This window comes from Barbus barbus (assembly GCF_936440315.1).
Source record: "Barbus barbus genome assembly, chromosome: 8".
In the NCBI taxonomy this organism is placed as follows: Eukaryota; Metazoa; Chordata; class Actinopteri; order Cypriniformes; family Cyprinidae; genus Barbus; species Barbus barbus.
This window is the reverse complement of record NC_136736.1, coordinates 19,586,664-19,612,477: the sequence shown is the minus strand read 5'-3', so window position 1 is coordinate 19,612,477 and position 25,814 is coordinate 19,586,664. Positions and strand designations below refer to the sequence as shown.

The following is a 25,814-nucleotide window of genomic DNA, read 5'->3' as shown; positions in this document are numbered from 1 at the left end:
ATAGACGGAACAGAAGGAATCAAGATGGCTGCCCTTTAGGATTTGTTTAAGAGGAGACCTAGACGGTTTGTTGGAATTCTACAAAGTGGAAGGACTTAAAACAAGGTGAGAGAGTTTTTTCTGTTCTTGCTCTTTTTCCTTTGGCCTCCAGGGTCTCTTTAATGTCTTCAAGCTCTTTTTTAGCAATGTACTGTCCTTTTTAAAACCATGAGCTGACATAAGAATGAAAGGATATTAGATAAAGCTTCACCAACATGGCTGACATTTTCTCTCTCTCTTTCTCCCTCCCCTCACTCTGTCCCTTTTTTTGATGGCTTGTTTTGATGTATTTCAAGCATTTAAATCTCAGTTGTCTTCATCAGTCATTTTTATCTAAGATGTTGTGCAGTGGACAGCTTTAGGAATGCGTCTGCTTTGAAAAATGGTGATCTTTGTGAGGCTGTTGGCCAATTCTTCTTCAGGCACTATTTCCCAATACATCTCCTGTGCTGAGAGAAAGACTAAACAGTCACACTGCTAACAAAATTATCTTATCTCTTCCATGTCCACCGACCTAGCTAGACATCTGTATGTCCAAGAAAGAGGCATTTTAGGTTTCTGAAAAAAATATTTATTAAAAGAAATATATGTATTATTTTTTATGTAAATGTGACAAGAAATATTATTTACTTTAAATATGACAAAGTAGTTTTTGGGACATTTTTCCTTTATTTGATATGTGCTTTGATTGAATGTAGGTGTTTGGCTAGGAATAGTGAAGATCCTTGCTTTCATTGCATTTATCAGTGAATGACAAGCAGACACAAAGGCTGGCACAGTCCTGAGGATTAAAAAACAAACAAACAAAAACAGAAGAGCGTAGTGGTGGAAGCCCACAAGGTCAGAAGCTTTAAAAGAACTGAAACCCAACGCCATAGCACCATTAGCTGAGGGCCACCAGAGAGTGGAATTTTTGCCTTGTCTGACATTAATATGATTTCCATTGTTTATTTGTACACAACATCTTAACTGTGCTTATGTCTACATTTTATGCTCACAGTGAATATTTTCATTAGAAGCAAAAATTAAATGTATCTCTGTATAACATTCAGTCATATAGAGAACAATTTAGTGCCCATGCTGAATTTTATTTATATTCCATTAACAAATTATTTACAGCTCACAGTCCATGGTGTGTTGTAGTGGCCTGGAATATATTTGCATATGTCTGACATTAGCTATAGGCTATGGAAATTAAGACTGAGCAAAGAAAATTTCAAATGTTTTAATAAATTTACCATTGTATTGAGAAAGTCAATATTCAGCTGGAAATATGTCTGAATATAAGTCTGAATGTTCCAGATGTAACAATTTGAAGTAACAATCAAATGTATTAACTCAAGTAAACAGTTACAAAAGGCTACAGCAGCAACTCTTTTATCTGCACTAATGAATTGCAAATGTTACCTTTGCTTAACTGATTTTAACAGCCCTATTAGGATTTGCATCATAATTGGCTACTGGAATAATACATATAAAAGTCCTGTCCCCTTTTTTGTGTATTTAGCTTGTGTATTCCAACATTCTGTTTAGATGTGAAGTGTGGAAGTTAGCCCATGCCTACAAGGGGATCCTTTATGGAGTGTTGTCAATAAACGTGATAGAGAGGTGGTGCAAATGCTAATGTAACCACAGTGAAGGAATCTGGATACTGTATAAGCTTCCACTCCAACTTTATGTTTAGAACAGATAATTGTAGTAGTGGTGATACAGCAATACATCAGTCACTAAACTTTTTTTGCTTTTATACAATTGCAATGGTTGTGTGTCCATGGTATGGTTTTAACTGGTGAGAATATACAGCATTAGCTGGAGCTTATCTGGACTGAAAGTACAGGCAGACCCTTTTCTCTGATAAGAGTGTTTGGTGCAAAACAATAATGTACTTCTGTTCAATGACATAGATTTCTTTCACGATAAGAAGGCTCTTTGTGTGTTGTAAACTCAAATTATTATTTAGAACAAAAATACAAATGCTAAAATGTTTTGTTTGGTTGAATGTATGAGTGAAAAGCAGAAAGTTGATTTTTTTCATCTTTTTTCCCCACCATTTTTGTCACTTTCAAGTTTGCTTTGCTTGTGATTTGTGCTCATCATATTTTTGCTAGGGGTCCGTTTAAAAATCACAATTTTGGACAGTTTCTCTAAAAAGACAAACTTTTGCCTCTATTTGCAATGAAAATATGGGAATTTTATATTATTTAATTACAATATTTTTATTTTTAGAGCTTATTAATAATGGCATATATACTATTTATCAATAATCATAACCCTTGGCCAAAAACATTTTCCAGCCTGCATAGTAATTAATTGTCTTAGTTAAGCTTATAGCTTGTACTGCACTTGATTGAGTAATATTTTAAGCATTTTTGGTGTAAATTGTCACAATAGCTCTGATTGCTGGGATTTATATGACACCATATACATATTTGTCTCATCCTTCAATACAATCATTGGATGTTTGCATTTTTGAAGAGAATTTTGGGGTGTTAGAATATGTATTGTTGTGCAGGTTTAATTCTCAGGCGTGAACTGAAGAGCACACTCCACGTGCGTAAGCGCACATGGTCGCTCTGTTTACAAACACTACCTCACAACCCAGTCACAGGGTTAGATGGAGAAGTGTACTTACACCAGCCAAGAAGGTCACTGGAAAACACGGTCATTGACTGCGCCAATTTAGACCCTTTCCAGAACATTTGTATTCAAAAGACTTTAGCTAAGTTAAACTCATGGCACGTGGCTTGCATAGTTTCTGCCACCTTCAGTTCTCTGAAAACTAAAAATGTCCTGTAGTTTGAGGACTTGGCTGAATATATTTGTAAATCTCAGTGGATCTCTATAAAAGATTTTTCATTACTTATTAAACTGTACTTCTGAGAAAAGCACATGTTAATTTCCTCTGAGGTGAACGAAGTGATGATGCACTTATAAATGTGGTTTTCATAGGTTTTCTCTCCAGTTCCAGCTGTGTGGATTCAGAGAAAATCTGGTTGGTTACAGCAGAGGCGTAGAATGGTGGTTCATAACAGAAATGCTTGATGGGTTTCCCCTCACAATCAAAGATTTAGAAAAAATATGTATGTCAGGCTAATATAAGAATCATATGCCATGTGCTAATTTCGAAAACTGTTGATGTCAGTTTGGGGTTATAGGGGGATTTTGCTTATATAAGAATTGCTCAGAAATAAGTCTACCAAGAAGAGGTCTGTTGCATGTGTCTGTGAAATCTTTTGTGTGTGTATGTGGGGGTGCACACATTCAATACCAGCAGACTAATCACAACCAGGCTGCTCACAAGCCCAACAGCCTCAGTGCAAGGCCACAGAGTCAAGAAATCTAAAAGGATCCTTCTCATAAAATACTTCATAATAATATTTTCATTAAGCTGATAATTGAAAGGGAGAGGGGTGTAAGATTCACATGTATATTCACTGGTTGGCAAGCTAAAAGTCACCTTGTTGACAGCAGATTTACCACAGAGACAGCTGGACCTCAATGTCATTCAAGACTGTAAACTACCCATAAGACTTGGATGACATTTCAAGAGGTTAAAGATGAACAGGGGTCGATCTGAAATTTGGGTCAGACAGAGGATGTCTCAAAGTGGTCCAATACTTTTCATGTGGTTTTTGTGTCAGAGACCATGTCTGTGCATTGCATGTTCCCCAGCAGAAAGTAATGCTATATCAGCAGTCTCTGAAGTTTGGTGAAAAATAAATGGGAAGATATTACAAGCCAACATGAAATGTAAAATACATGCTCTGTCAGGAGATTAAAAGTATTGGGTGAAACTTTTTCCAGGAAAGTTGCATAATGATAATTGTTTGTATGTATGTATTTTTTTTTTTTTTTTTTTTAGAGCTGTATATAATACTGCTGTGGATTTAGAAGGAATAATGCCTTGCTCTCAGGCCTTAAACAATCCAAAGGTGACAATGGCAAGAAAAAAATACTTAAATTTATAAGGTAAGGTAAGATGAGGAATGAACACTGGGATGAATCAAGATACATATGACAAAAAATTCCATTATTAATTTATGAATTTGTGATTAAATATTCAGTTGAATTCTTGTTAGGAATAAGCAGAACAGGATTCATTAGCAATATCTTCAAGTCTCATAGCATCACTCTAGACTTTTAATCTGAACCACCAAAACGCTGGTATTGTGACATTCTTACCTTGGTTCAGATGATTCCGTTAAAGCTTTATACATTGAACAGTTTTGCTATTATTCTATTATGTAGATACATTTGAAGCCTTAGAGACTGCAAAAAATCTTCTTGTGAGTTTTGTCATTTTTGGCATCACTATATCAGAGCTTTGTAACCTTAAAGGACATGAGAGATAATAAGTTCATAGATACTGAAACTAAATCATTTGCTTTGTTAACAATTTGAATGAACAATATATAAACATTTTAGAATTAATGCAGAACAGGTAACCAGTGAAAAGAAGATACGGTTAAAAAGATGTTTTAAATATAAAACCGTTTTGAATCATGAATAGAAGGAATGTTTCATAACTTAGTGATATATCTTGGAGGAATGCTGTGCCAGAGACACTGGAATGCTACTTTGAAATGACAAATTCAACATGACTCCCACGTCCTTAACTGTAGAGCAGTAAAACCATCTAGACACAAACTATAGTCAAGCAACTATTAGAAATGTCTGATCCAATGATTGGTATTTCAGTTTTAATAGAATTTAGCCAAATAATGTTTTTCAGATCCAGTCTTTGATGTCCTTAATGCAGTCCACCCACTTGGAAGACTGAGATTTCCTCTGGAGTAGAGGAAATAGAGAACTGAGTGTTATCCCCATTATAACAAAAAGCTAAAGCCTCAAAATGTTTATCAGGTAACCTAAAAAATCTGATTTATGTGGTAACATACATACCCTGACTATTTAAGGATACACATAGAAATATTTTAATGGTTTAGAGTAATACATCTTAAAGCTAAAAATTGCACATTAACACATTTCCAGTGCACATTTAGTAATAACAGCACCAAAATGGAGTAAGTGCATGAGGCCTGAGACTGAGTATTTTGTTAATTCTGACACCTTGTTATTTACACAAAGTGATTGATCTGAGAGGTCAAATCTTACACCTCAAACAATAATGGACTACTAATCCCCAACACAGATTGGCCACATCACTCTTTGTCTCCTCTCTACTGAATGTTGTATACTGCCATGTATCGATGGGATAGATTTCCCCCAAGTTATATTAGGCAATAATACAACTTAATAAACTCAATAAAGGGATCCCTATTAGAAATACTATGGGGTAACAGCATACACCCTTATAAGTGCAGTGCTCCACTGGTGTCTAATAGGACACTTTGCGCCGACTCTGCATGCTAGAATCCATCAATTTAATAATATAATAGAATTAATGGAATTGAATGTCCACCAACGCGCAGTTCCTTATTAATATAGCCACTGTGGTGAACAGATAACTGTGATTCTCAGTGACTATTTGCTAAGAGTCTGCTAAGACATGCTGACCTTGCAGCTTTCAATGCTGGAATATAACTTGATAAACTTTCTTTCCTAGTATTTCAAAATATTTTCAAGTTAGTTGTCTTCTATCTATGCTCCATTAATTCTAAGTGTGACTGTTGAACTAAATGAAGTCTGAGGTAGTTTTTTTTCCCAGTGAATGTAGCAATAGAAAAAGCTATGTTCTCAAAGCAAATAGAAAATCTATGTTCTTTACAACATCAAGCTTTACAGTTTTTAAATGCACCAAGCAGCAAAGACAGATATGGGGTTGGTAGAGAAACTGTTTTAGTGGTTGAAACAATTCTATTAACCTGTTAGGTGTGGATTTAATACAGTTTGCGTAACTTTTATGAGGCAATCAGAGGTATAATCACCCTGTGGCAGAATAGTTGATAAATCTCATGCAGCGCATTACAAAACATGTATGATTATTAAGAATGCTCCCTAACATTTCTAAGGATCCCAGACGAATTGATATCAATCAGAATTAGTTTATCTTGTGACATCTTCAATATGAATATCGCCATCAATCAAAGCTCACTGTAATTAAAAGATTAGGCCGAAATTCTTTGAGAAAGTCTGTATAGCATCTAAAGCACAAGTGATTCCAGGTTTCCAATTTCCTACGAATAAGAAATAAAACAATATTTTTCTTTTATAAATTTACTGTAGAAAACTGACAGCTGTGGTTGCCAGATATTTACTCTAAAAATATGGTAATAAAATTTTGTGTTTTTCTTTTTTTTTAATTACTTAATCTGTTTTTATCTTTATAACATACTGACAACCATCTTAAAAACACAGGTGGTAAAGAAAAAGCCACATGAAGAATTAAAGTTTATTGCAAGTAGCTTTTCCACAATCTTCATAGGTGCACAGTGTCATACACTAACACAGTCTCATCCCAACTCGTCACATATTGACGCTTGGTTTTTGCGTCGCTTTTTGACGCTCAAGGTACCCCTTTCGCGTCACTTTTCGACGTGAAGGGAAGGTAATTTTTTTAAATAGGAAACACTTAGCGTATATTAATCATTTTTAAATAAATTATGCCAGTATTTGCATCTGCCTCCTATATCTTGCGTTTTCTTCACAGATGGTAGGTTTAGGGGCAGGGGTTGGGTAAGTCACTATTTTGACTGTTTACATTCAAAAATCACACCTCTACATATATGCAATAATGGCAACCTTATTATGACGATAAAATTCCCAATAGCGCGTTAGCATATCGACGCCGAAAAATTACGCTTCCCTTCACGTCAAAAAGTGACGCTAAAGGGGTACCTTGAGCGTCAAAAAGCGACGCCAAAACCAAAGCGTCAATATGTGACGACTTGGGATGAGACCGGGTTGCATACACACAAACAAAAAGAAACAATTATTTCATTTAAAAAATACAATGTGAGGTGTTATCCTGAGAATTTTGAGAATGTCAGTTTATTGTAAATTGTAAGACGACCTGTTCTTTTTTTTCAGTTTAAAACTGAAACTGTAGTATTTTACTGGAAACGTACATAAAAAGTCCCTTTCGATCTACTTCACTGTATAGAATTTAATGTCCATTTTCTGCACATAGTCTTCCATATATTAGTTAGAATCAGTTTTTTTTTCATCACTGAGCCAAAGTTTTGTGTCAATGCTGTGAACAGGCACAGTTTATTTTTGAAGAAGATCAGTTAAGGGTATCATGGAATTCATTAAGCATGATATTTAATATAAGTCGAATAAGATGAAGTAGTTACCAAAGTGAATCTATCTCAGTAATCATTTCATTCTTTACGCCATGAAAAGAACAGGTGAAACAATAAGCTTCATCTGTGGTGATGGTTGCAGCAACCTTGTTGCTCAGGCTGTAGAAAAGATGAAACCCATCTGCATCTAGCTCAAATTCTCCCATCCACAGGTTACACTTGTGTTAAGGTTTAGTTCTGCGAGTGTACGCTGAATGGATGCTATATTTTAATTTACACTTTAGCAAATGTTCCAACTATTTTGTTTTACTTTAGACTTTTTCCAAATGAAATTCATTGTGTATTGCAATGAGCATCAATAAATCTGTGTTTCACCAAAATGTGTAGGGGAAACTGTGTCAGGACTTACAGGGGGTTCATTTTATTAACAAAATCTTTAATCAGTGAGTGCAGACACATATGGCAAGCTCAAAAATCTTACCTATAACATTAAGAAGCTTTTTTTATTCTTGAGCTTGACTTTGTTTAGCCTTGTTTTGTAACTTTGAGCCTATTTTCTTTACAGCAATTGAAAGCCCCTGTCCAGATATGAGAGTTACATTCAAAGTGAAGAGATGTCTATTGGTTCTCAGCTTTCATGTCATGGTAGAAAATAAAATTCTGTCACATACCCATAAAAGAGCTGATTCCACCAGAATCAATGTGGTCAGCACATGTGTTCACTCTTTTGCATTTTCTCTATCTCTGTCCCTCTCTATCTGTGTGAGTCATTCATGCTCAGTTAATGTTTAGAGCAGATGGCCATGCAGCACCAATATAATGATCACCATGGCTACCTCGCTCTCTGAAAGAAATTTGCTTTGCCCTGAGCACAGTTCATCAAATTAGTCAGATATATTGGCTGGTGCAGACAAAAAGAAACCGGGAGGGGGTAGTTGTAGATGGAGACAGAAATAAGTTGAGAGGAATGTATATTGGAAGTTGATTTTGGGACAGGGAGGTTGTTGTATGACAATGTGCGTTATTACACATTAAATTGCACTGTAGTAATCCATGGTTGTATTTACTGTGTTTACTGACAGTGTTTGACTCTGAAGCAAAGGGTCAGCAGGTTCAGTCTGCTGTGTTATAATGTTAGCTATACAGCCTATGCTGAGTTAATTATCATAACCAACTAAGTACTACAGCTTGGTCAGGAATCTTAAATGCACCATTGATACTAACATATACACACACACGCACATATGTATGTATGTATATATATATATATATATATGTGTGTGTGTGTGTGTGTGTGTGTGTGTATACACAGATAGATAGATAGATAGATAGATAGATAGATAGATAGATAGATAGATAGATAGATAGATAGATAGATAGATAGATAGATAGATAGATAGATAGATAGATATAGATAGATAGATAGATAGATAGATAGATAGATAGATAGATAGATAGATAGATAGATAGATTACTACATAATCTATCTTAATCTGTAATAGTCTAGTAACACACCATAGAAACTGAACACATTGTAAGTCATTATAACATATTTTTCAGTCTAAATTCTGTCATGTCAATGTGATTATACAACATTTCAGTTAGATTTTCTTTCTTATTGGGCTTAATTTTTTTAGATAGCTAACACAACATAATCATTGGTTGTATCAATGCAGGTCATGCAAATGCCATTTTGAGTGAACGTGAGCACAAAGACTCGATTGCAAACAGCAGAGCCACATCTGCCTTCTATTAGGAACAAAGGACAATGGCAGGTCCGACACAGACCTGACTCTTCAGAGGGGACCTAGCTGTGGGTGAAATTACAAACAGAAGTGTATATCTGCTCAGCTTTTGAAGTAATCTACCTCTATTCAAATCCTCTCCCACAAAGAGGATTTGAAATGTCATTGGGGATGAACAAAGCGTGCAGACAAGGAAAAATGAAGCAACTTTAAAAGCAAACAACAACTTCTACTATTTTGTCGTCTTATCTATTCTGTTTTAAGAAGACTAAAATCAAAATGTGATACATACAATCAAAATATTATAAAACAAAACTCATAGTGCTCTTCCAAACAGACTCTGAGTCTGAGGCATGTCTCATACCTTCCCCCATACACATGCTGACTCTCTATAAATACCCGTTCATTTCAAAGGGGTTCTTTTCTCTTTGTTTCCATTCTTATGCTTATGTCTACTTGCTTCTTATTGAAAATAAAATGCTGTGGAGTTCAGAGCCCAAGCTAGAAATGTTTCCTGAGTCATAGTGCTGATGTGTTGAATGGAGTGAGAGTGCAGTTTTTTTCTTGACACACATACACACACATTCCAATGGCAGCTTAACACTTGAAAAGGAAAGATTATGTTGAGTGGCTTGTGGTTTCTTTTGTTACTCTTTATAGCAACTTGGAAAATATGTTTTCAAGTCAAAGTTGGTAAGTTCAAGTCAAAATTGTAAATAAATGTCAACAAAAGTTGACTGTGAAAGCTGATATTCTTGCTGAGCTTGTTTCCTTGTCTGTATGTCAGGGGAAAATAAGGTATGGTTAACGCTCAAAGGAGAAGTGCGAGGAGGACACTTTTACAGCCATGCATGCGTGACATTTAAAGCACACTTGCACATGAGCTGTATGATCAAATTACAGTGGGAGGAACCAAGGGAGGATGAAGTTTCACTCAAAAGCACAACTGCAGTCAAACACCTATCAGCAGTATGTTTACTAAAGCTCAGATGAACAACATTCTACATGAAGTTATCTATGTCAGTACTGGAGTAGCAAAGCAAGTTGTTTTAAAACCTAAAGAAAAGAAAAAGAAAAAGGTTTGTTCTTAGGCTATTCATCTATTAATTGTTTTTAACTTTGTAACTTTAAAAGAATTACCTCATTCCTGTCCGTTTCCTTTTTAAAAAAAAAACAGAACTGTGCAGGAGCAATCGGCACTTAATGTTTGTTCTTGATATATATATATATATATATATATATTTAAACACTCCATACATTATTCAAACAAATATGGATTTTGATTTACACAGATGTGTAACAAATATGACACATTTTGCATGCCTAAGACCAAAAGAAAAAAAAATATTCATTTATTTATTTGATTGCCTGTTTCACACTGAAAACTAATGTAAAAGTAAGTTTAAAAAAGTAAAATAAGCACTTGAGTTTTTCATCATGACATAGAAACAATGACATTATGTGGACAGCATACATTTTACACTTATTTGACTCTTACCTAACCTCACATTTTTTTAAGCAAACAACAACAAAAAAACGATTCACTTGTTTGTCCGTAGTACCATTGTTAGAGTGTGAACCATGAAAGACACAGAACATGTCACTTCCCTGTATATTTAGAGAGCAACCCTGAGGCTAAGGAACGGTTAAATCATTTAACAATAAATACCATTGCCTTAGTAGCTGTGTGCTTTGGTGTATTGGTTTAGAATGCAAAGCACTGATCAGTTGAACACATTCAATTAGTAAAGTGGGAGATCACAATAGTTGAGGGTTTTTGAGAGATAATTTTAAATATACAAAGAGAGAGAGAATGAGAATTTGAAAAGAAGGAAACTCAAAAAACAGGACAGGCAACAAACTGAATTCAAAGCCACTCCCAGTTGTCAAGAGACAAGATAAAGAAGATGTTTAAGATAAAGGAATATTTAAATAGTTTGTTTTTATGTTATGTGAGACTGTAAGGCTAAGGCACAGGATTGTCCACAGAAGTTCTTAAAAAAAACATATCCTATTTAAAATAAAAAAGGCATTAATCTTGCTGTTTTAATTACATGTATGGACACAGGTAATGGAAACCCATTGTATGAAAGATATATATAGACAGCTTTCAGCTGAGATCTCGTGCTTTGTCATTCCTGCTCAGAGAGATTTTTTTATTTTTTTTGTGCTGTTTTCAGTGTGGGTTTATCCTTCTGTGTCAAGCTGTTTGGCTTTCTCAGCTGTTGGGAAACCCTGAAATGGCTCTGGAATGGATCCATATTCAAATTTAATGTAGCACTCATGCAGGCTCCAAACCAATCACAATCTCCCCTTTCCAGAAATGATAATAGATGCAATTTTAAAATGTGATCAAACTTTTATTAGGATTATTGGATTATATCCACTCATATATATCCCAGGCCAAGTTACAGAAAAGTTTTATTATTATTATTATTATTAACAATTTTATAAACAACATCAGAAATACCAAAGACATCAATCGTGATTTACTGACTACCCTATATACCGGGGAGATGAAAATTAGAGAACGTCATTTTGAGGTTACAGCTTAGTCCTATTTGAAGTTAGGATTTTTGTTCAAGTGCCCTGGTTATTTTGTTAAACGCTATTCTACTAGCATGGTAGCCACATTGTAGCCACAACTACAATTCCTTCCAATTTTGAATGATGAAGATTACATTATTTCTGAAAAATCAAGTGTTCACATAATGGACAAATAATACATATTGTTTTTTTTATTTATAAGACTGATAATAGAATATTCCAATGTATGATTTTCCATGCTAGTTCTTTAAATGTTTAAATACAAACATTTTATAAAAAACCCAGTCTAACCTATGTGAGTATAAGGGTGGGTCACAATGAGGTACAACCCGTATTTTTTAAATGTGAATAAAATGAAAACTAAAAGACTTACAAATCACACGAGCCAGTATGTTATTCACAATAGAACATAGATAACAACAAATGTTTAAACTGAGAAATTTTACAATTTTATGCACAAAATGAGCTCATTTCAAATTTGATGCCTGCTACAGGTCTCAAAGGGACGGGGGCATGTTTACCATGGTGTAGAATCTCCTCTTCTTTTCAAAACAGTTTGAAGACTTCTGGGCATCGAGGTTATGAGTTTTTGGAATTTGATCCCATTCTTGCCTGATATAGGTTTCCAGCTGCTGAAGAGTTTGTGGTCGTCTTTGACATATTTTTCGTTAAATGATGCACCACATTTTCTCTATAGGTGAAAGATCTGGACTGTAAGCAAGCCAATTCAGCACCCGGACTCTTCTACTACGAAGCCATGCTGTTGTAATAGCTGCAGTATGTGGTTTTGCATCGTCCTGGGGAGCATATGTTGCTCTAAAACCTTTATATACTTAATATACTTTATTTACCTTTCAGCATTCATAGTGCCTTCCAAAACATGCAAGCTGTCCATACTGTATGCACTTATGCACCCCCATACCATCAGAGATGCTGGCTTTTGAACTGAACGCTGATGACACGCTGGAAGGTCTCCCTCCTCTTTAGCCCGGAGGACATTGCGTCTGTGATTTCCAACAAGAATGTCAAATTTGGACTTATCTGACCATAGAACACTTTTCCACTTTGAAACAGTCCATTTTAAATGAGTCTTGGCCCACAGGACACGAAGGCACTTCTGGACCATCTGCACATATGGCTTCCTTTTTGCATAATAGAGCTTTAGTTGGCATCTGCAGATGGCACGGCAGATTGTGTTTACAGACAGTGGTTTCTGGAACTATTCCTGGGCCCATTTAGTAATGTCAAAGACATAATAATGCAGATGAGTGATGCAGTGTCGTCTGAGGGCCCGAAGATTTCTCTGTATCTTTTGATGATATTATGCACTGTAGATGATAAGATTTGCAAAGCCTTTGCAATTTGACGTTGAGGAACATTGTTTTTAAAGTATTCCACAATCTTTTTACGCACTCTTTCATGGATTGGAGAGCCTCTGTCAATCTTTGCTTCTGAGAGACTCTGCCTAAGACATCCCTTTTATAGCTAATCATGTTACAGACCTGATGTTAATTAATTAATTTCTAGATGTTCTCCCAGTTGAATCTTTTCCAAATTTCTGTCTTTTTCAGCCCTTTGTTGCCCCCGTGCCAACCTTTTTGAGACCTATCCATGGGTACCAAAGATGTCACTTCCGCTATGTTCACCGCCATATTTGTGTCCGATGTGAAACAAGCACAGCAGATTTATATGAGATTTAATATATAATATTGAAATAATAAATTACCTTCTACTACCATTTCCCACACTGATCCCTGGACTTGATTGTATTTTTAGGACACCAAGTGTAACAGTTAGGCCGTGTCCTGATTACTTGTAAATTTAAAACTGACATCAGCTCAAAGCACTTTTGATAGTGCAATAAGATAACGTTAGCTAGCTTACTACACAATCTGAATTTAATGTAAATTTTGTTAATATTAGCACAATTTATAATTAATCATTCTTTCTGGACAAATTACTGTTTGAATTGCAAATGTAGCCGCTCGATGAAGGCTTTAAGACCTTGAAGAATCCTCTGCCGGCTGGTCGCTCCTGCTTCACGGCGAGCGAGACTCGCGCTAACGGTGATTCCCTTTTCCGTCCACGTTTTGATTTCAGCAAGTCAGTTTTGGTTCTTGTAAACAATATTTGAATAAAATATTAGCTCATGTGATTTGAAAGTCTTTTAGTTTTCATTTTATTGAAATAAGAAAAAAACATCCCAACATTTCCGGAATTCGGGTTGTAGTTTGCCATTGCACCTTTCTTACAAAAATAATAAAACATATAACAAAATGTATATTATAATGCATTTATTTTACCCTTATCACTCCACATGCCAATGGTGCCAGGTTTCCAACCCCTGCTTAAAAAGATCCCACTGTTGCTTAAAAAGACTATTTTAAAGGTCCAGTAGATCAGTAGTTAAGCTGTTTTTAACCATCCTTTTCTCCTACCATTCTGGACTCAAACCAACGGAAGATATTCCATGAAGAATCTGTTACATATTAAATATCTTACATCCCTGTTCTTTCTGTATGTCTCTGTAGATTTGGTTGCATCATCTTAACAAAAAGAAAAAAAGAAGCCATTGGTATCTGCACTGCACAACCCTTATAGTCTGTTAACTTTTACTGTACAAGAAAATGCAAAGAATGCAAAGTATGACATTTTCTTTCTTTTTTTTTTTTTTTTTTCAGCTACTCTGGTGATTATGTCTGCTTTGAAACAGGGGCTAATATTTCACAGAAGAGTCTGACTTGAGGAGGGAAACAACATTTGGAATTTTGTTATATCTTTTCTAAGCACCTATTTAGGCAATTTCTGTTTTGATTATCTTACATTTTTTGACAGTCCAGATCACTTGCCTGCACCCCACACTACCCCAGAACATTATGCTAACAAAAATGATGTGTTTTTACTATCGGTAATTTCCCATTTCTTCCATGTAGGACGCAGAGAGGGCAGCCTTATGAATGGACCCTGAGCAGACCAGATGGAAACAGAAAAGACCAGCCATGAGACGGAAAAAAGTCTGATACTTTCACAAATCAGTGCCACTCAGCAAACAGACCCTCTTCTCACCAAGCGCCAGAATGGAGATCCGTCTCAGCAGTTCAATGGGGACACTAATTGGAGCCATTTCAAGCCCAACACAGTAGTTTACCCAATGAAAAGTCAACAGGAGAATTGTTCTGGGCCTGGTAATATGCAGGGGATATTGGATCAAAGCATGCATGAGATGAAACATGCTCTTAGTGAACAGACATTTTTAGATTTTCACCAGCCTAAAAAACTCTGCACTGATTCAGAGATGAATGGAAATGAGGATCTGAGGCTTTGGGATAATAGAGATGCAGGAATGGAGAACCGTTTAGAGGGATTCCCTAAGCACAATAAGCCAGGGGATTTTGAGATAAAACATAGTAAAAGAAACTGTAACTTTCCCAATGGCGATTTATTCTTACTGTCAAGGAACAAGCCAGTTCCAATGCCTAATGGTGCTACAACAAGCTCACCCTCAGTAAAGGGTACAACTGGTGACCTCTTAGAGAAAACTTTGTCTCAGTATTACCCAGAGCATGTGTCCATCGCACCTCAAACCAACTCATCTCAAGTAGATCAGGTCACCAGCAACCTGCCGGAGCAGGAAACTCCTTCACCTTCATTAACCTCAGGTTTTCCTATTTCACCCCAAACATCTGCCTCCGAGCCACTTGCCAAGGCACCCCTAGAAGTACAAGGCAGCAATGGCTACAATCCAGAATTCACAGTGAATGGATACTCTAGTTTTATAGCCGAGCAAAAGAAGCCTACTTATCCGCTCTCTGACCTGCCAGATATGGGAACACAATTGCTGAGTCAGGAAGCTTCAGAGTCCAATGTGCCATCACAGACAGGCATCAATGGTTGCTCACAGATTCAAGAAGATAGAAAAGGCCTTACGGACGACTCTGATTGTTTAAGCAAGTCCAACCAAGATTTTAGACGTGAATCTTATATATTGCCCCCAGTGATGGTAGGAGCACCATCACAAAATACTCAGACAGGTCAGCAGAACCTACAGATTAAGGTGCTGCAGAAACAACCAACCGATGAAAGCCTCCACGACAATAGAGACTTTTCCTTGCCACAGCAACAGATTCTTGAGCCACATATAGTAGACAGCAGGTTGACCTCCCAGGCCTGTACGTCAGCTTCTCACAATCAACACAGTGAGCAGAAAAATAAGCCTAAACCAGATCAGGAAAAGACAACATCAGAGAATACAGATCACTCATCCCAGATTAAATGGATAGATTTAAACTCAGCTTCAGCACCACAGCTATCTACCGACCACCCCCAGATGTGGGATTTTTTCCTTCCACAGACCCACATGCAGCAGGATACAGTAACACAGAGCCAAAGTCATTGTATAAATTCCATGTCCTCAAACAACTTTCGGTCTCAAAATTTCAGTAATCCTATTTGTCCCTCATATGTAAATAAGGCACAAGATAGTTACAAAAACTCCCTACCTCCTACAAAGTTCCCCCACAATTCTGTCCCTGAATGTCAACAGAACAATTCTGGTATGCACGATCATAGTAATATGCAATTTAACAAACACACATCCCAGCAATTGTGCAAAAATGATCAAGACCAGATACAATCCCAGAGCTTCCTTTCTCAACCACCACCTGCCGAGCCTCATCAGCATGACAACAGCACATTTCCCCATCAGCTCCCTCAGGATAGACAGAATATGCAAGCAGCTCCACAATCACAAGATGTTTCCCACATCCAGGTAGATGCACCACTCTTGAAAAGGCTTAAAACAGAGGGCTGCCTTCATTCAGAATCCCAGAAGTTATCTCTAGGTACAGAAACACCAGCACAAACACTGTCTAGTCCAACTACAGGAGAAAACTCTACATTTCCAGACTTGTCTAAGTCAAATATACAATTCTTGACTAAAGAAGCCGAAGCTCTAACAGAAAGAAAACTCCAGCAGAACATGCAGTACTCTCAGAACACCAGTAAACAACATCAAATCTACCAGCAACCTCTCCAACTAAGGGTACATAATCATTTGGAATTTCCTCAATCTCCGATTTCTCAATCACAGCTGTCACAAGTTTCTAATAGTCTTCAGATACCTGTTCAAACATTTACCAAAGCTGAATTCCAAGAATCTTTTGGCCAAATCCAGAGAGAGTTTCTCCCAAGCCAAGGTGCTCAAGGAGATTTACAGAGGCACGCAGCCTTGCGAATGCACCTTCTGCAGAGGCAGGAGCGGCAAGGCCCCAACAACATCAGGCCAAGTATGCCGGCCATAAAAAGAGAAAACTGCTCAGGTTTAGAAACCTCAGCTCAACTTCCACTCATAGAAGTAAAACAGCAAGTTCAAGACAAAACCAAAGTCATGCCAGTCGTAGTAAAGCAGGAGCATCCTTCTTTGTCCTGTGAACAAAACCAGCAGAGGAGTATTCTAGCTACCATGGAGCAGCAGTTAAAACAATATCAGCTCTCACCTGTGTTTGAAAGAAAGTCTTTGGTCAACAAGTCACCTTATAAGGTGAAGGTAGAGATGGCTGGGGCTGTGACTGTGCTCTCAACCACTGCTGAGGGGAATGTCAAGGAACAGTGCAAACTACAAAACTTCACCCCACCTAAAAAGATTGAACCTGGGTTACAAACCTTTCTGGAGTCACCCATGAAGATGCTTGATACACCATTAAAAAACTTGCTAGATACACCTTTGAAGACACAGTATGATATTTCATCATGCCATTGTGTTGGTAAGAGGTTTTACACAGCTACTTTTAGTCCAGTTTTTACACATTTTGTGTTCTTTATATATTTGAACTGCACACCTGTTAAGATGTCTTAAGAGAACATCTTCAGTTGTACTTCATGTTAATAGTTTAATGCTGTATCTTCACATATTAGTTAAACATAGTTTTGTTTATGACCATCTACTAAAAATACACAATACCTTTCCCTTATTCTTTAATCCACAGATCAAATCAGTGAAAGGGATGAAGGCCCATATTATACTCACTTGGGATCAGCACCAACTGTTGCAGGCATCCGCAAAATTATGGAGGAAAGGTGTGATATTATGAACTCTAATGATATTATGAACTAATATATCATATATTATATTACTACCTTTCATTTTGACAGATCTGGACTGACTGGAAGCGCCATTAGGATTGAAAAAGTTGTTTATACAGGAAAGGAAGGGAAGAGTGGGCAGGGCTGTCCCATTGCTAAATGGGTAAAGACAATTTATTTTCATCCTGTGTGTTCTTTGTGTGTGCACATGTATTGCCTCTCTTTGTCTGTTAAATATTAAAGCATGCTTGTTGGTTTTCTTATCACCAGCGCCCCCTATGGAAAACACAGTTACTTAACAGATGTCTCAAACTGATTCCTGTATATTTTCTAATTATATGTTTACATGTGCACTATGTTGTGTAGGTAATACGGAGGGCAAATGTAGATGAGAAACTCCTGGTCTTGGTACGAGAGCGGGCTGGTCACTCATGTGAGACATCCTGTATAGTAGTGGTCATCCTAATTTGGGAAGGCATACCAATCAACCTGGCTGACCGTCTCTACTCAGAACTCAGTGGCACTCTAACAAAGCATGGTGCCCTAACCAACCGCAGATGTGCTCTAAATGAGGAGTAAGGACAAATGTTTATTACTGCTTTCTCACAAATACAGTGAACACTCAGTAACCAAAACTCATTATTATCAATTCACAATTAATCCAAATTGATAACCTTAGGTCTTTGTATTGCTACATATGTATCTAACCACTTTCTGCTTAACATAATAGTAATGTATAGTTATGCTTCTGATTACGGTATATTTAATAGCTTCAACAGAATATAAAATCCTAAACGTTCTCTAAGGTATATTTACAATATGTTAATCTTCAAATGTCACATTCTGTAATTTCTGTTATTGTCTTTAGGAGAACATGTGCATGTCAGGGTTTTGAACCTGATGCCTGTGGAGCTTCTTTCTCCTTTGGTTGCTCATGGAGTATGTACTATAATGGCTGCAAATTTGCTAGGAGTAAAATCCCTCGAAAGTTCAAACTACTTGGGGATGATCCCAAGGAGGTGAGATGCTCACACACAAACACACAACTGAATTATATATGAATTAAGGGCATATAAAATTAAAGATATTTTTATTCCCCTACAGGAAGAGAAATTGGAACAAAATCTCCAGGGTCTTGCAACTTTAATTGCCCCAACGTATAAAAAAATAGCGCCCGATGCATACGCCAATCAGGTATATATATCTCTGCTTCAGGTCTTATACCACTATCAAGTATATGTATGATGTTTACATTTCTTGAGGAAGTGGAATAATAAGCTGCAGTGATGTTGTAATATTTGAAAGTCATATCAAAAGTGTATGTACTGTGGAGCGTCTAAAAAAAGTCATTAAAATTTTAGAACTAAATTTTAAGTTTGAAATTCTAAATTCTAAAATTTTACATTTCTATATCTACCTATATTTTACAGGTAGATCATGAACACAGAGCTCCCGATTGCCGTCTGGGTCTAAAAGAAGGGCGGCCATTTTCTGGAGTAACAGCCTGTCTAGACTTCTGTGCCCATGCCCACAGAGATCTTCACAACATGCAGGGGGGCAGTACTGTGGTAAGAATTAAATGCTTATGATAGAGGGCCATAATAAGACTAATAAAAAGCACTCACTAAAACAATCATTTTTTTTACGAACCAATACAAATCATCTACACATTGCTGTATTCTCCTTGCAGGTGAAAAACTAAAGGTGGCTAAAACAAAGTAGTGTGTACAATATAAAACAATTCCAAACCTCCCTCTCTACCCCTATTGTAGGTCTGCACACTAACACGGGAGGACAATCGTGAGATTGGAAAAATTCCTGAGGATGAGCAGCTACATGTGCTTCCCTTATACAAGGCCTCATCCACTGATGAGTTTGGCAGTGCTGACGCTCAGCTGGAGAAGACCAAGACTGGTGCTATACAGGTGCTCAGTGCCTTTCGTAGACAGGTGCGTATGCTACCAGAGCCTGCCAAGTCTTGCCGGCAGAAGAAGCTGGATGCCAAGAGAGCTGCAGCTAACAAACCAAACAACCCCAACACACCTAACTCCAAAATTGACAACACCCAGCAAGCGAAGCAGAAACAGGTCGCATATGAGAACCCAGGCCAGAACACAACTGTAACAGGTACTGAAGCAAAGCTTCAAAAACCATTATTCAGTTATATATAGTTTTTTTGGGGAAGATGAATTTAATTATAGTAATGGAGCAGATTCCAAGTGTTTATCAATATTACAACCGAAAGTTTATATTTTGGTCTAATCAAATTATTTCTTCCAGGCTCAGGTAATGTGAGAACAAATCTGGACTCTGGGCATCTCCCACATGCTCATGCTGCCCATCAGCCTCAGCAGCAGCAGCAGCAGCGAGCGCAACCTAATCCCAACCCCTCTTACACTGTCCCACCATTCCCTAGATTCTCAAATGCATCAGGAACCTTCTTAAACAGCTCCAAATCAGTAACCCCACATCCTCAAACCCCATCTTCTGCCAGTCCTTATCCATCTCCTTTACATGCATCCAACTCTTACATTAATGTGTCTAATGCACCCACCCCATATCCCAGGTCTCTTACACCCAACCCTCTCTACACTGGTTACCAATGTAATGGAGGACTCCCCATGGACAACTATCACCCTTACTACTCTTCCAATCTAAAGCATCCAGATATGTATCATCCCCAGAGAAATTCACTATACTCTGAGCAGCAGTACAGTGCAACTCAACATTACGGGTTAAACTACCCACCACACTATGGAGAGCCTAGCTTGCCAGCCAATGGTTATGGCACCTGTAACATGAAACCTGGCATGCACGCCATGGGAAGTTACCCAGGTTATGGTCCTAATATGCCACCTGATGTTTTCTCCAGGCCTCCCTCGGCCCATCTACATGTGGACTATGCAGCTATAAGCAAAAGCAGCCAGTTTGAAGCTTACCCCAAACTTCATATGTCACAGAATCCTCAGATGTTTCCCCCAAATCTAAATACCTTAAGTATGCAAAATAATAAAGGTTTAGAGATAAACATGCATGGAGCAAATGGTATCTCTCAGGTGTGTCCTCCTTTGGGTACTGAATGCTTCAACCCAATCCAACCTCCAGGTTTGAGGATTTCCAGTGAAAATGCCCTTAACCCCATAGTCAAACAGGAACCCCCTACCCAGACTTTAGAACAAAAAGAAAAGGAGGATGTGTGGTCTGACAGTGAGCACAACTTCCTTGACCCTGACATTGGAGGAGTGGCAGTGGCACCTAGTCATGGGTCGATCATTATTGAGTGTGCTAAGCGGGAGCTCCATGCGACTACACCACTTAAGAAGCCTGACCGCAACCATCCCACCCGTATCTCTTTAGTGTTTTACCAGCACAAGAACATGAATGAGGCAAAACATGGACTGTCTCTGTGGGAAGCCAAGATGGCAGAGAAGGCCCGAGAGAAAGAGGAGGATGCTGAGAAGCATGGTACTGAAAATACACCCAGCAAGAGCAGTGGAAAGAAGGTGAAAAGAGAACATTCAGAACCTTCTGAACCTTCAGAGCCTCCATATAAGCAGTTCCTTCTCATGCTTAATAAGCAGTCAACATCCTGCACTACCAATACATATGTAAGCACATCTCCCTATGCCTTCACCAAGGTGACTGGACCTTACAATCAATTCCTGTGAAAACCTCCATAGGTCCAGAGCATTCACAAACACAAGAGCAAGAGTGGCATCAGGTAAATTAAATGGTGCTACAATAGTGTTACAGACCTCTGTGTCACTGGCCAAATAACCCATAATGCTGGCTCAGTTTGTGTGACGTTATTAAGAGTAGATAGATTCAGTATCCTACTATATGGAAAGGTAGATCATCAGTGGGATTTTTCATGCTCTTACGAAGTCAAGCTTTACTGTATAATCAATTGGAAATATTTATTTATTATTTAATTACTCTATGATAACACACTGTTCTTCATCCATGGTGCTTAGAGTCCAACGAATCTGGACATATTACTGGAAAAAAATAGTCATGTCTGGTGACTTTTTGTGGCTAATTACTTTTGTATGGTGCTAGGGAGTGTTTTGAATGCAAATGTTTTCAAATGCCTTTCTTTAACAACATAACACCTTGTATAATATTTTGAAGTAGTACAATTATTTTGATTGAGCAATTAAGGAAATAATTTGCTTAATTAGTGTTTTAGAAGCACTTTTTAATAATAGTGAGGCTGTATTACTTTATGCCCTCCAATTTGAAAGACAATTCATTACACTGCAGCCATTTTAGTTTCACAATGTGGAAAACATTAATGATGAACTCCATGGTGGATAGTCAAACATCATGTATCAGCCTTTTAAAGAATTTCTCTGGTGCTTATACAATTTCAGAAATCCTTTATACTTACTGTATAGTGAGCCATTGAGGGTCAATTTTGTAAGAGTAATGTTCTGATTCACTAAAACTGTGACATTTCAGAACACTGAATACTGATACTTGGAGTCAAGAAAGATAATGGTCAATATTAGGTCATTAAAGCATGTATCAAGGAACACATAACAGGGTTACTTTTGCATCAATGTCACTGTTTCAAAGGCAGCTGGCTTGGCTTGCTGTGGCGGTTCTTACATAATGCAACTTTAGCTGTATAAAAAAAGTTTAAATTTGTACAGTAAATTATTACTATTATTATTATTTTTTCGAATGTACGCTTAGATAATAGTTTAGTAAAGATGAGTACTATTACTTTGGGTTTGAACTGATCTTATTTCAAATGGTGCTACTTGACCTGCTATACATATAATGTGAGAATTTCTAAGGGCGTTTAGAAGGCTTATGAATGACGTAGAAAAACCTACTTATCATATACCTCAGAACTAGTTTGGCAATAGAATTATAATACCAAGGTGTTTATGTTCTTTTATTTCCAAACACATTGTAGCAAATATAACACAGACCTTAAGGCCATCATTGATGCGAAGTTCATTTCTTACTTTCTTCACACTTTATCTATTAGAAAGTATTACTTGAACTTCAAGTTTCAATGGAATTGCAAAATCAGGGATCTTAGCTCATTTCTGTGCATAATCATCACTTGTGTTCATGTTGTCTTCTCTAAATCAGGTTTGAGCCTTTGCATTTTAAATCAATCTAAATTTCTTGTATATACTACACACGTATCTAACTTTGTTATAAAACTAAAAGAATCTGAATTTGTGTACTGTTGAAGCAGAATTCAGATAATCTTTTCAATAAGTAATTTGAACATTTTAACATGCACTGATTTAATTAAAGGGAAAGTGTCACAGCATATATAAAGCAATGCATTTGCTCTTTACTGAAAGGTAAGACCAATCAGTTAAACTATTGTGTGCACATTAGTTATGCATTAGCATATGTACAGTTTGAGGCTAAATGTATTTACAACCACTAAACATGGTAATGCCTCTTATACAACCCTGTCCACTGAATCAAATTAGAAAAGTGATGAATAATTGGTAATGAATTATATACAACTCATTCCACTCTGACATAAAAAATTAAAGCACTTCATTTGTTTTTTCAAAAATAATACAAAAAAAGTATGTAAATTCAAAATAGGTAGATTATTGTAAATTAAATAGATTTTGCTACATTGTATATACCACATGCTTGCATTGCAGAAGTCTAAGTCCATGTTGTGTACAAAGTTTAATTTAACATGTTAAAAGTACCATCACTCCACACATATAATAATCATAGATTTCCCCCTAAAATCTTTGTCTTGTTGGTATTCAAGTCACTTAATTTTTTTTTTTTTTTTTTTGAATACAACAGCAAAGTTTACAATTTATTTATTTATTTTTATTAGAAATCACTTTGATGTACTGCCTAGTTATGAAAGAAGCTTCCAATTTTGTAGTTTTAATTAGCTGTTAAATTTCCACGTACAGAACCCAGCTTGAGTAGCAGGTTGTGTATGAAGCAAAAGAAAGTGGTGGTTATAATTTAGTGAGTGACAAGAATAGCCATACTTGAAGATGTTTCGGAGAGTTTCTGAGTGGAGTTAACTTTACTTGACTTTCTGACTTCAACTAACGAACTGGGGTGCACAACTTTTACATTAAGCTAGCTGTTTATGTACACCTGTTGGTATTTTGCCATTAGACACTAAAGGTTTAAATGTGCTATTTTCTGCCTTTTTGTAATGCTTCCCCTTTTCCCTTTGCCCAAATTTCTAATGCTTAAAACATTGAATTAAGAATGGCTTTGAATACTGTAAGTATTGTAATGTACTGAAGAACTGAATGCAGTTTATTTGAAAGCTGTTTGTTATGATTTGTTATCATTCCTAATATTGCTGAAATGTGGGTTGTTTTTAATAAAAATTATATTTATTTCAAGAATTTACTGTAAATTGTGCAACTTTATGTTCATAATTTTGACTCCTTTCATGATTAAATAAACCAAACATATAATATTGTTTTATTTATAATTTGCAAATGGTATAATTACAAACAGTGCTTACAAAAGTACTTGACCTCTGGAAGCGTTGATGTTTTATTTCTTTACAACAATTTGATTTAATTATTTTTTGCATTTCATTATTTTTGATTACTAACAAAGACTAACACAATGAAGTCCAAGGGTGTGATTTTTATTTATTTACTTTTTTTTTACAATAACTGATAAGATTTAAATTAGAATACATTTAAAACACAATTCTTCTTTCAATGCATAAAGTCATTAAGCTTTTTATTTTAATTTTTTATTAAAGTTACAATTTAAAAACGTTTTATTTTGTAAATACATTACCATTGAAAACAAAAAAAAAGATTGATCGAGTTTATTTCCTGTATACTAGTTGATTCTGATGGTACACATTCCAAGGAAAGAAGTAGAGTATTGTTTATTTTTTTAAATCAGGCATGGAACTACATTCTTGCTACAGAGTTTGATTTCTTGGTCATCTTGTCCTAATACCCAATTTATATTGGCCCCTAATGTCAGTAATTACAAACCAAAAGGGTTTCTTAAACTTGCACCTAAGCTTAAACTTGTCCAGGGCTCTAGACTGCATTAGCGACCCTTTTTTTGAGTGTGCGAGTTAAAATTTGACGTGGTCGCTCTCGTGCGAGTGCATGGTCTGCGCTGCAGAGCCGCGGCACATTGTAGCCAGTAGCGTGTTTAGGCACCACGCAACCCACGCAATTGCTTGGGGCCCCGCGGAACGCGATTTTTACCGATGGGAACTGAGAACCGGCATTTTTTTGGACCAGTGCGTAACTGGGTCAATACCGGACTACCGATAAGTTTGAGGACAAACAATACTGTTATCGATACGTGCGTTGTTTTATCTCCGTACTTCTGTGCGAATTAGAAGCTGTTCTCGTAAACCGATCTCAAGTTGTCTTCCGTCAGAGGTTTGGGACGACATGCAGCGGCACAGTCTAACTCTGTCCGGCGCGTGTAAAATAATTATAATGCTGAAGGTGAGGTACAATTCATATTTCTTTATGAAATAACTTATAAAATAATTTGAAAACTTTCTGTGAGGCGTAATTTTACCAACAGCATGAGTTCTCCGCGAGCTTGTCTTTCCCTCTCAAAATGCGCAAATGGCTTCATATCACCACATCGCGTCTGCACCAGGGGCGTAGCCATCATTTCAAAAGTGGGGGGGACAGAATGTCTATAGTGTTATACCTGTTTTTTTTTTATTTTTATTTTTTTTTATTAACCCTTGTCTAATTGACAGGTTTTATTTTTAATCATACCTTTTTGCTTAATATGCTTTATGATTATATTATTATATATGATTATAAAACAGAAGGAAAGAAAGAGAGAAAAAAAGAAAGAAAGAAATACAACAGCTTGTCACTCGGACAGTACCCTTAAAAGCACATCTTTGTACCTTATTTACCCCAAAAAGTTTCATAGTTGTACATTACGGTACATATTGGTACCTTTTTGAGTATAAGTTACAAAGATGTCCTTATAAGGGTACTATTGTTTACATATTTCAAACTGTATTTTGTGTGTGTTGTATGTACAGTACATGGCACACAGTAATGGATACTTGCACATTCACATACTACTTTATTCTGTTCTGTTCTATTATACATTAGTCTGATTAGTCTATGTTAAAAGAAATATCTTATCATAGACAATGCTGTAAATAATCTTTACCTCTGAAGCCTCACTGAAACTTTCTGCCTCATTCACTCTCATCTGT

General features: G+C 36.6%; 1 protein-coding gene across 1 annotated transcript; it reads left to right on the top strand.

The window, feature by feature from the left end:
* On the top strand, window positions 1-24,047 carry LOC306874262 (methylcytosine dioxygenase TET2-like). Its single transcript, XM_079424165.1, has 10 exons — window positions 1-105; window positions 14,470-17,298; window positions 17,521-17,611; window positions 17,687-17,780; window positions 17,984-18,192; window positions 18,486-18,636; window positions 18,722-18,811; window positions 19,048-19,185; window positions 19,390-19,744; window positions 19,898-24,047. Exons 2-10 carry the CDS (start codon window positions 14,514-14,516, stop codon window positions 21,283-21,285), a joined length of 5,301 nt encoding a protein of 1,766 aa, XP_079280291.1. The 5' UTR covers window positions 1-105; window positions 14,470-14,513; the 3' UTR covers window positions 21,286-24,047.
* Window positions 24,048-25,814: the final 1,767 nt, after the last annotated feature.

Coding starts and splice junctions, on each gene's coding strand:
- LOC306874262 (XM_079424165.1), top strand. CDS start 14,514: ATGGAAACAGAAAAGACCAGCCATGAGACGGAAAAAAGTCTGATACTT. Junction 17,299..17,520: donor TTCATCATGCCATTGTGTTG/GTAAGAGGTTTT, acceptor TTTAATCCACAG/ATCAAATCAGTGAAAGGGAT. Junction 17,612..17,686: donor CGCAAAATTATGGAGGAAAG/GTGTGATATTAT, acceptor TCATTTTGACAG/ATCTGGACTGACTGGAAGCG.